Source organism: Corapipo altera, unplaced genomic scaffold (genome assembly GCF_003945725.1).
Source record: "Corapipo altera isolate COAL_440 unplaced genomic scaffold, ASM394572v1 54, whole genome shotgun sequence".
Lineage (NCBI taxonomy): Eukaryota > Metazoa > Chordata > Aves > Passeriformes > Pipridae > Corapipo > Corapipo altera.
In genome coordinates this window covers 5,521,852-5,533,972 of record NW_020884902.1, presented here as the reverse complement: position 1 = coordinate 5,533,972, position 12,121 = coordinate 5,521,852, and the positions used below count along the sequence as shown (strand labels likewise).

General features: G+C 39.7%; 1 protein-coding gene across 2 annotated transcripts in view; it reads left to right on the top strand.

Annotated features, from left to right (window-relative positions):
• ACSL3 (acyl-CoA synthetase long chain family member 3) overlaps nt 1–7,863 on the top strand; it is a 51,521-nt gene extending 43,658 nt beyond the window's left edge. The window contains exons 15-16 of one of the 2 annotated variants that reach the window (XR_003528799.1): nt 1,457–1,649; nt 1,852–1,968. Coding sequence is in view for 1 of the 2 variants with exons in the window: in XM_027650581.1 (XP_027506382.1) it covers nt 1,852–2,009; nt 3,744–3,907 (322 nt within the window). In the remaining variant the exon portion in view is untranslated. Of the gene's footprint in view, nt 1–1,456; nt 1,650–1,851; nt 2,010–3,743 lie in introns of those variants that run through there. The other variant, XM_027650581.1, reaches the window with a different exon arrangement.
• The last annotated feature ends 4,258 nt before the right edge of the window (nt 7,864–12,121 follow it).

Below are 12,121 nucleotides of genomic sequence, written 5' to 3'. Positions count from 1 at the left end.
CAAAAGCAGAAAGTGAGATGCAAGCAGTAATGATACTGAGATTAATCTGAAATCATTCTTTAAGTACATTCTTAGTAAGAGCAAAATGAGAATGGTTTCAAGGCAACCAGTAGGCAAAGCTTGTGATGATGCTGACGGGGAAGCCTGTGTTTGTAATGGACTCTGCTGCAGTCTTCACAACTGCTGTCAGAGGCCCATTATAATTCATGTCAGTAACAAAGGAGAAAATTGTAATGAACAGGAACCAAAAGGATATTTAGAGTTAGTATTTTAAAATTACCTTGGAGACCTTAAAGGGTAAGCTACAGTAATCTCCATAGCAGGGTTAAGTTTCTGTATGTTACATTAATGATCTGTCTGATGAAAGAGAGAGTTGAAAAGATTTAATAAATCTGTAGATAGCTAAGGTGAGATAGAACTAAAGCCACAGTGGAGGATAGGATTAGAATTCAGAGCAAGCTTGGCTAGATGGAGATTTGCTTGAAAACAGAGTCAGGTTAAAGAGGGGAATTGTAAATTATACTTACACCTCAACTGCAGAAGGCCAGGATCAGAGCCACCACCTGGTAGCCTGTTGGAGCTGACATGAGTCAACAAGTGCCATGCAGTTATAAGAAGGTATGGCATAACAAATGTATTGCCTACAAGATGCACAATGATCTTTTTGCTCTACCAAGCATTAAAGAGTCTTGATTTTCACATGTAGTGCTTCTGAAAAGGTGGACTTCTTGAAAAGAGTCCAGGAGAAAAATGGATATGTCTGGGCAGAGATCTGTGATACATGATTTAGGAGGAAAGGGCACTGCTTAAATTCCTAAATAAACTTAAAAAAGGAAGGAAGACTAGAAAGGTGAGAAGGAAAAAAAGTAACAGTCTGTAAATAAATAAATGGCTTCTGTGGAAAAGAGAGGAACATCTGACTGTTCTGAGGTAAGCTGCAGAGAGGAGGAGTCAGGAATAGCCATCAGGAAGAGCTTGCAATGAAGCAGTGATGGTAGCACTCACCCCATGTTTAAGAACGATTTAGACAAGCATCTGTTACATATATCTGACTCTACTTCAGGGCAGGTAAATTAATTGGGTGATCTTCTGAGTTTGCTTTCAACTCTGGTTCTGTGAAGGGCTTTGTTAGAATGAGCAGAGCTCCTATATGAGGCTCTGTTCACATTTTCCCTAAACTGAACACCATCTGAAAAATCTTAAATACCTGTTTCAAGGTGAACTGTGCTTCAGTGTTTTCCAAAGACTTTGAGATCACAGCTTCATATGTTCTGGGCATATCAGGAGCAGACAAAGATTGCCAACAGTCAAGTGAGCGTATGGACAATCACTTAAAAGAGAAAGAGAAGTCACTTCCCTTACAGAAGCAGGCATTCTTTGAGATGTGTTGTGCATATGCTCATTCCACAACCTGCTCTCCAACCCCTCTTCACTGCAGTCCTCTACTCCTCTACAGTAACTGGATTCTGCAGTTGAGAGGAAACTGAGGTAGGGAAGCCGCACACCAGTCTTCATACCGGGATGCAAAACATGAGGAGAGGCAGGGAGCATTGACACCGTATGGGAACTGCTTCCCAAAGCTTTGAGCATGAGACACAGTGGAATATGCATATGGACAGCACACCTTGAAGCAATCCAGTTACTGTAAGGTAAGTAGCTTCTCTTTCTACTTATTTTTAAACAGGTAAAGGTAACTTGTGTGCTATTTCAGAAATATTATCAGGTGAACAAAAGCCAGCTGTTGAGAGGAATATCTCTGTATGAAAGTGCAAACCCACCCAACTTGAAATGTTATTTTTGAAGACTTGTTTACTTTACTAAATTCATACTAAAGTCTGTTGTACTCCTCAGTTTCCATTCTTATGTCATTGGATTTGTTGTGCCAAATCAAAAGGAGCTCGCAGAACTAGCTCGAAAAAAAGGATTTAAAGGAACCTGGGAAGAGATCTGCAACAGTCCTGAGATGGAAAAAGAGGTATTGAAGGTGCTAGCTGAGGCTGCCATGGCAGGTGAGTGTCTGGGTAGATATTATCAACCTTGTGGACTGCAATGTCTGTGAAACAGGTAAGTATAGGCCCTAAAAAGATTTCCCGGAGTTTGTATATTTCATAGAACCTATATGAAGTGAAGTTGTTATACCAAAAGACCCCAACAACAAAACATGAGTTGCATCATTTTGGTTCATGGAACTTCTCTTACTGTGGCCAATAGCCGAGGAAAGAATATAAACCAGGACAAACTTAACAAGTTCAGTTCCCTGTATATATGGGTGTATGTGTGTCTGGTGTTCTTTAAGATGTCCTGAGGTATCTTTTTGGCCTTAGGTGGTGGTCCAAAAATAATGTGTGTTATCTGTAGATCCATGGCATGTGTTGTGTGTCACACAGTCTCACATGCTACATACTGATGCAGAGTTGAAATAAACCCATGGAGCCAGGGGCTCTCCTGCTTTCCAGTTACTTGCATCTGAGGGATTTCCAAAACTAAAGCAGCATCTCTGCAGATAGTAACTTTCAGTAGATTTTTCCTTCCATTAACTCTTTTGTGACACTTGAAAATTACTCAAATGTTCTGTATCAGTATCCACAGTATCTTGTAGCAGAGTTGCACAGTTCAGCCACGTTTGTGTGAAGAAATGCCTGGTTTGTTCCAACCCTGCCATCTGCCAGCTGGGGTTGGTTCTGCTGAGCTCTGGTATGGGAAAGGCAGTGGACAGTCACAATGGTGGTTGTGATACTTTTGGTGTCGATTATACTTCCCCCTCAGCTGTATCTTTTTCATGCTAATTGGTCATAGTCTGTTAGGCTGTTCTGGTGCAGAATGAAACAGTGGCACAGCGATAGTTTGTTCTTCGGAATAATTTCTGCCTTATTTTTGCTTTTGGCCATTCCTAATCACTGAGTTTTATCATAAAGCTATCACTTACGACCACAGAATGCTTTTTTAAATGGTCATTGGGAATGTTAAATTTTTCATACATATTCTCTTTGATGTTTCTCTGCAATTACTGTTTTGTGCTGGTTTGCAGTTGCTCAGTATCACAATGTCCTTCTGCACCTCTTCTGCAGTCCAAAAATGGCAGATTGCACAGGATAACTATGCATTTGTGTATATTTTTGAAATTTAACTTGAAAATAGATGTTTTGTTGAGATTATTGCTCATCTGTTGGTTACTTTTCTAAGTTGTTTTTCTTCTCTTATATCTGAAACCATAGCAGAAGCTCTTGCAAATGATAGTGTTTTTTGCTAAGTGTGTAACATGCAGAGCACTGTTCTGTTTCAGGACAGGGACCAGCTGCCATATGAACTTAATTTCCTTCATCAGTTGAGGACTACTGAGGAAAAAACAACCACAACCCCCTCCCCCTATTTTTTCAAGCTTAAGTAGTATGGATTTTAAGATTTTTGTCTCCAGATGATGAGTACCATAACGCTGGTACAGTAGTGTGTGTTATGAGGATGTCACTTCCATGCACTGATGCTTTTCTGAAGTTAGGGAGCAGCACAGATACCTGAACAGCTGGGCTTTATTCCAGTATTTCTGTGGAAACTGGAGAACAGTTGCTGGTGGATCCTGTCACTGCTTGTGACCCCACAGGTTATCAAAGCTAACCATGGAGATTTAGAGGAGCACTTCATTTATGTCTCATGCTTTTGTCTGCGAGAATGATTTCTCCTTTTGCGCTTCATTTTAGCGAAATGGTTACAATTCTGTTTTGTATTCAAAATATTTCTCCTTACAGCTAATCTGGAGAAGTTTGAAATACCAGTGAAGATTCGTTTGAGCCCTGATCCTTGGACCCCAGAGACTGGTCTGGTGACAGATGCGTTCAAGCTCAAACGCAAAGAGCTCACGGCGTATTATCAAATGGACATTGATCGAATGTATGGAAAAAATGTAAAATAATTCTCCTCTGCACCACTTTGCTACGATGAGCTTGGATCAAATAGGAAATACTTGAATTGCCTGTCTCAACTCAGCACTTGAGATCAACACACGAAACCACCATTCCTCATTTCCAGCTTAAACTGTTATTTCTGATGACATCACTATGATGACTGGCAAGTTTAGTAAATTGTTACGGCAGCAAACTTGTGTCTATCTCCTTTTTTTCCAGTTTTCTCTGCTACCTTGTCAGACTGTGGATTTTCCCAGGTCTTTTTGGGAAACCATGATTCTGAAGCCTCAAATTTTTAAACATTTATAAATCCTGTATAATGTTTTATTTGTATCTTTGAAATTTGGATGTATATAGAGAGAACTTGGCTATATAAGAAATGGTTATTCTGGGGGCCTTTTTTTACCTAATTATTTAAAGATAAGGTATTGATGTTGTGACATTATGTACATTGCAAATGCTTGTAACAGGATAATTGTTGAACAGAGAACCAGGTTATTTGCTGCTGTGCTATTTTTCTGTGTAAATCTGAGGGAGAACATGTTTGACATTCCAGCTTGTGTAATACACCTTCAATATGTGCCTAATGGTTACTTTTATTTTTATCTGAAAATGGAAAGATGGTCATGGCACAACTCTGCATCAAGGCAGGTGTTAGTTAAAGCTTGTTTAATACAGAAATCGCTATTAACACAGCAGATGTGAAACCTAAGAATAATCTCTCAGATACAGAAATTCCTTTCTTAAATAGCTCATGACCATTTCATCCAGAGCTGAGTTGTGTAGTGCTAATATGAACTCTCAGCATTATTTTCACTTAACACTTTACAGGTTGGACAGTGTCCTTTTAGTAGAGGGACTCTAACAACTTTAAGTTTGGACATTACACTGGGTTTGCTCTTTATTTGTTTGTGAAAGTCTGGCAAGACCCCTGCTCTGCCCTAGCTGCAACCCAAATCTTCCTGGGGGGGATTTTTAAAGTCATAATGACAGTTATGTTCTCAGCTCACACAGTGCCTAGCTGCCCTTTGTGCCATTAAAAATCTCCCTTTGATGCTGTGTTCTTTTGTTTAGCACTTTTTGCTTTAAAAACAGGTATTTGAAGCATTTGTCAACCAGAGTTATGTTGCTTGGTTTGTTTCACCAAATTCTTATTTTGGGAAGGAGCCTCAATTTTTGTTTCACTAGAAATATATGGATATTGTTTGAAGAAATATGTAGGAACTTTTCTTCAATGAGAGTGTTAAGATTTATTTCAGGTGTGAATTTTATTTTCAAAATATTTCTGGAAAGAATATTCACGGTTACATGAGAATGTGAAAAGGCATACATCAGTCAACCTTGTGATGGAGCAAATATTAAAATGGCTTTAATTTGGAGATTACTTTCATGTGTATCCTTTACTTGTACTAAAAATCAGGGTCCTGATGCTCACTTAGTCCCCTGCTATAGTAGCACATAGCAATGCTGAAGGGCAGAAGCTTTGTTTGGGGGAAGGAGTTGCTGCTGTTAGTGTTTGTGACATGGAGTTTTGGGAGCTATTGGATGTGCAAATTCTCATTTAAAAAAACCTCTGAGATATTTTTTAAATTAACACTTTCCAATGATTGTAGAAAGCAGTTTCCTAGGAGTTGAAAGTTATCAAGCAGGTTCCCTGTACTTCAGTTTTGATGAAATGATAAGGTAGTTTGTGCTATTCATGGATTTCCCCTGCTGCTGTCCATGAAAAACTGTTAACATTTGGTGAACCTTGATGTAAGTAATCAAATGGATAGATAAGCATCAAAAAGAAATTGGAACCGTATTTATGAGATTACTGCTTTCAGATATCTAGATCATAAATGAAATTTTGAAAAATGACTGAAGAATCCGACTGTGGGAAAATTGCTAAGGCCATAGGGAAGTGTCACACTATTTATTAGACATTGCTAATATTAAATATGTATCTGTTCTCCATCTTAAATTCTTAAATAGTTCACGCTCAGCACAAAATGTACATTGTTCAAATATTTTTTTGTGATTTTTTTTTTTTCTAGTGAAAATTAATAAATTGCTGAAGTATTATGTATATCACTTGGTGCATTGTGCAGCAGATGTGAGAAAACAAATCTGCTTTGGTTAAAGAAATCTGAAGTTAGTATTTTGTTCTGCTAAGGGTTTAAATCCATTTTGGAGAAATTGCATAAATGAAACTTTTTAAATTGTTTGGAAATAGTAGCTTTAATTTTTCTTCTAATCCAGTCACAAGATGGGGTTGCAGTCTAACTATGCATTTGATTTTATAGTTCAGGTCTGTTTATGTTTAAAATGGATGTGATATATATAGTTCCTCCTTTATTAAACATCAGATTCATCGTGGACATTTATTTCTTCAACAGAATGTGAAACTAAAGCAGTTCATTAAGACTAGTCTCAGTGTTGGAGATAGAAAGACTTTTAAAAATACTTGTGATGAGTATGTTTTTGCTTTTGATTTACAACAAAAGACAGATTCCAATACTGGTAGAATGAATACTTCCATGTCCCATTGAGGCTGCCTGTCCTGTGGGTGCCCTCACTTCCTGGGAAGTGACTGGGGCTGGGAAGGGCTGGTAAATCAGGTTGCAGTTCAGGTGTGGGGCTTCCTGGCTCTGGTGGCCCTGGTTCCGTAGGCTGCCAAGCCTGCCAGGTACTTCTGGCTGCCACCACGTGCTCTCACATTGCTGAGCAGAAGGACAACTGTAGAGGAATTTGTTGAAACCCTGCAGAGATGCTCTGCTTGCCAGCTGGCAATTTGCCTAGGCTCTCTCCATATTTTTTTTTTTTCCTGGTGTGTCTTCCCATGCCCAGTGTAACAGGAACAAAAGTACCTGCTGGAATGTGTTGCACGTGTCCCCAGGGCTGCTGACAGCTGTACAGTAACTTAGAGTAGTGCATGGTTGGAAGTAATGGTCACGTGGGGAATTTTGTAATGGAGAGCTGTAACTTTTATACAATCTGAGTTCAAAGTAAGAACAAGGGACATATACCTCACCTGAAGGGCCCCCAAAAGAGGGGGATTTTTAACAAAACTTTTGTAAATACAAGCTTCCCAGGACTTTGAATCATTGGAATTGTTACTACTTACTCTGTTATGAAAATTTACATAATATCATTATTAAAAGGATTGACTTAAGAAATTCCAAGGATCCTATGAATCTCCTTTAAATTTCCACAATTATTTAAAAAATTTTCAGGACTTTAGGCTAAATTCACTTTAGATCTCATAAGTGTTCTTTGCAGAGGATAGTGTTTCTGGGGTAGGTAGGAAATTAAAAGTTATGTGTCAGAGAAGACAGTGCAAGTTCACTGCTGCTGCTGCAGGTCACACAGAGACAGGGGCACACCTCCATAGGAGCTGTGGCTGAGCAGTAAAAGATTGTGCTGAAATGAAAGCAAAAAGCAACATGCAACTGGAGCTAAGGACATAACGCATACCTATGTCCCCTGCTTTATAGACAGGATGCAGAGAAGGGTATGGAATCAAAACCATACATTAAGAACACCTTGTAAAACTCATAAGTTTGTGCAGAAGTTGCTATAGGACATAAAACTCCTTTGCAATAACCTTTGTTCTAAAATTCAGACTTTTTATTCTGTACTAAAATTACATTTAGGCAATGCAATGCAGCATTTTTAATTTCTATTAATGTGATGTATTAAATACTTTGGACTCAGTATAAAATTGTGTACATCTGTTTCTTTACTGGCAGGAGGAACAATCTTCAACTTGTGTACACCTTGGACCAGGCTGAAATGTTAATTAAATGACCAGTTGTATATTATTGTAATGGGTTATTTAATGTAAACTCATTTTCAATGTGATCTTGGTTGTTACTATGAACTGCCTGAACGTTGTATATCCTAATTGAGTTATATTGTATGAATTATTTATTTGTAATTGGATATCATGTTTCAAAAATAAAATTAATTTCACAAATCTGGACCCATATGTCCAGTTTTTTTCAGTGGCACTTCATTTTTATCTAAGTCTGGATAATTTACGGTTGTAAATTAGTGGATTCAAATTATGTTAATTGGATACATGGCTGTTAAGGAGGTCACTGGGTGTTCTGGATTTGGCTCAGATAGTCTGTTTTCACAATGGCCAGTATGGGGCTGCATTTTTGATTTGTGCTGAACATAGAATTGATAATATAGAGATGTGTTTCTTATTGTCAGATATTTCAAATATATGTGACTGTTTCAGGCTGAATGCAGGAACAGGAGTTACCAGTTTAGCCTGGATTTTCACTGCAGGAAAGTTAATCCTGCTTGGTCGATTTTTTTTTTTTTTTTTTAATTTGCATATGATTTGTTATTTACCCTGTTTAAAAGCACCAGCTGTGGTAAATACCTGAGGTAAAGCTCTAAGCTTCTGACTTATTTACCTGTCCAGGTGTGCTAGGGCTTATATTTGGTGTGTAATTTTCCCTAGGTTTGTGGGTTGAAGGGTCAGATCCCAAAGTGATGTTAGATGCTTGCAGTTGGAATTCTTAAGAGATCTCGGGCACTTTTAAGTTTTGATTACAAACTCACAAAGCATTGCTGGTAACCATCCAGCCTGGAGGCATCTCAACAGATGCTTCTTTTTCTTTGTTTTTTTGGGTCTCTATTTACAGATTCCCCAAATGCCCAGGGTCATAGTGCTGACAAAATGTCAAGCCTTCCCTGCTGCATAGCTGATCTTTATTTTATCCCTCTAATCAGCCATGAGAAGGCTCCAGCTTTTTCCTGATTCAGGTTTTGGGTTTTTTTGCCTTTTTTTTTTCTTTCAAAAATACTGAGGGTTTTTTAAGACTGAAAACTTCTCATTTCAAATGTTTTAGGATAATATGACACACTTTAATTGATTTTTTTTCTTTTTCCCTTAGGCATCTATAGCTGCTAGAATGCTATTAGGGATATCTTTAATAAAATAAAGAGAAGTAAACAAGTTCAGAAGTACTATAGTAATTTATGATAGCAACTAATTTCAGAAGAGATAAACATCATAATTTTTCAGACAATATTAAGTTAAGGAAGTCATTAGAGAGGCATAGGCTCCAAAATAGATACAATAAAAATAAAAAACACTGTAGACCTGAATTGGTGTTATTGTCTACACCAAAAAAATAGGGGAGTCAGCAGGGAAAAGAACACCCAAGCAGCTGAAAATGTGAGTAATTTTTTTTTTTTTTTAAGAGTTTTAACACTTGCAAATAGTGCTTTTTAAAACATGTTATTATTTCTGGGTATGGACAGTTTCCATCTTGGCAATGAAAGTTAAAGGGAGTCCCAGGTCTGTGTTGTGTGCACAGAGCAGGACTGTCCTTACCTGCTGTCCCAGGGGAACTGTTGGGAACGTTGCTAAGCTGGGGCTGTGACCTGGGGGGGCCCTCAGCCTGCTCTCCTGTTTGAAATGTTCTCTTGCAGATCAAAGGTGAATGGTGTAGAAAACTAACTCTGGCTTTCCCTAGAAATGATTCTTAAGAAGTGGATTTGTGCACTCTTGGCAACCCAGGGAACTGATGGAAGGTGTGCCTTTTCCTTGTGCCAGAGAGCCAGCGGAGAAATATTTCTGTTTTGGGATGAAAGGGCTGGATAGTATTTATTGGCCTTCTGAGGTGCCAGTGAAAACTGGGAAATTAGGAAGTGCTCCCAGGAGAGGTAGCTTTTGCATGTGGGTAACTGAAGCTGAACTTCAGGGCTAGAGCTGGTGCCAGTGCCCTGTGTCTGCCTGTACCTATCTGGTGGAGATCCAGCTGCTGTGGCTGGAGGGAAGGTAGCTAAAAGTTTCAGAGAACGTGAATATTTTCTCTACTGAAGCTACTAAGTATTAAAATAGACACCTGTAGCTTTCAGCAAGTAATGTCTGTAAGATCTGAACCCCAACTTTCATTACATATTGGTTTAAACCAAGTTTTTTCAGCATTTTGTTCCTGCTTTACACTGCTTGGCTTTGGTTGCCCACCCACCCAATGTACAGACCTTGCAGCCCTCACACAGGGCTGGGCATTGGGCCACTTTCGTCTGTGTGTGGTCCTGAACAGCATCCCCAAATTGCTGCCTGGTCTCCAGGACAAGACAGCTGGTAGAAAAGCAAGCACTGTTTCCCTCTTGAGGTGAGTGAGTTATGCTTGCTGGGGCAATTCTTCAATGCAAGAAATGCCAAAAAGATGTTTTATGTCAAACTTCAGGGGTACGCAGCACTGGCCAGTGCAACAGCAGGAAAAAAGCCACATGCTCCATTTTTATCCCTGGTCCCTGAACATCCATGTGTTCCAATGTACTCTTTCCCACTTTATTACAAGCATGTGTTTATTTTTTTTCTATGAAGCTGTAATGCTTTCTATTGGTGGCAGGGTTGATTAGGGTAGTTTGTTTTTTGTTTTGGTAATTACTTGCAGATAATAGAGATAACTATGAATGTAAAAGTTCATATGAAACTTTAATGGAAAAGTTTATATGGCTTCCCACTGATGAGCAATTGCAGTTGTGTTTGGCAACAGGCCTGGTGGCTGGTGTCCTTAATTCCTCTGAAATGGAGAGATTTTGACATAGATCCTTACGTTTCCATCGAGTTTCAGGCTCCTAGCGAGGGTGGGGGAAAAAGCATTATCATTTTGAAATACCAAAATATTAGTAGCAAAAGAATCTCTCTATAGTATCAAATTCCCATAAAATTCATTTTATCCCAACCTGGTAAGACATCCTGGATGCTTAGCTAATAATATAGGCTTTGATTTAGAGATTTATCTTAATGATGCTGATCAGACACAGTTCAGTTTTTTCTAAATAAGATTTGCATCGGGGGTTTTTTCTGCAAACTCTCTATTTTTGATACGTTTCCTGGTTGTTTCTGAATCTTAAGCATATAACTTACAGGATTTAAGAATGTCCTGGAACACGTGGTGTCTGTTTATTTAGTGTAGTTGGAAGGTAGGTTGTGGTTGCTTAACAATCTATAAGGAAACTAGTTGCTGAAACTTGGTAAGAATTTTGTTTCGTCAGTTCTCTGGATCTCACGCACGTTTACCCGTTATTACTGCCAGGTTTCTTGGAAATGAAATGGTTTTGCTTAATTTTGTTGCAATTCAAGATTTGTTCTGTTCCAGCTAAAGTATTGTAATAAAATTAGCAGGAAGGGTAAGAAGGCCAATGAGCAATCTGGCCTGTTTAGCAGCACATCATCTTTCCTCCCCCTTCTTGTCAAAGTTGTGTAAGAGCTGTATAACAATAGGGGGGGAAAAAAAGGAGATTTTTTCAAGAATAGTTTCTATATCAAAATGGGCCAATCTGATGTTTTGCAGGACTGGGAGGTGACAGGTCTTGCTGAGGGGTGTCCAATGGGGAGTGTGTCCTCAGGGCTGGCTTCCTTCGCTAAGCCCCAGGAGCCACTGTGGGCTCTGGGTAGCCTAACTTTAGTTTGCTCAAATGTAGTGGTCCTTCCAGTGCTGGTGTTTCCACTGAGCATTCAGAACAGTGGAACTGGGAACTGGGGCCAGGGCTGCCCTGACTAAGTGTGGGGTCACCCCAAGGGATTGCTGAGCTTGGGCTGAACCTTCCAGGACCTTCCAGAAACCATGTTGCTCAGCTGTGGGGCTGGTGCCACTGGTGGCCCTTGGGGACCTGAGGAGCCAGAGCAGAATAGCTGTGCTCATTTGGTGCTGCTCATAGGCTTCTGTTTTCCATATTTATCTGTATCTCAGAGTTACCTGCCACCTGACTAAAGCTGTGACTCTGGAAATGCCACACAAATCACTCATGTCTTGGGTGCCTTTTGGAACTGGTACCCTTGGCAACAGCAGCCAGAGCAATGGGTACTGTGAAGGCAAACAGTTTGGGTGGGAAATCAGCAATATGGGCATTTCTCTTTGCATATAGAAAGAGGTTTAACTGTGTTTTTGAGAACTTTTATTATGAGCTGTTTATTTTTAATTTTTAATCTTTAAAGTAAGAGTTGATGCAGGTAAAGGAATTGTAGGTAGATAACATCTCCATCCTACTCCAGCGATGACCAGGAGGAGGGCAGCAGCTTTGGGGAGCCCCCAGACAGAGGGTGACTGCCAGAGCTTCTCCTGAGGTACCTGAGGCAGCCACCTGAGTTGGGCTTTACCCTCCCTGCAGGGAAGAATGTCCTGCTCCGTGGACTCAGCCCTACTCAGAGGTGGGGTGTGCCAGGGGTCCCAGGCTGTCAAACAGCGCTCCACAGTGGGGGTGCC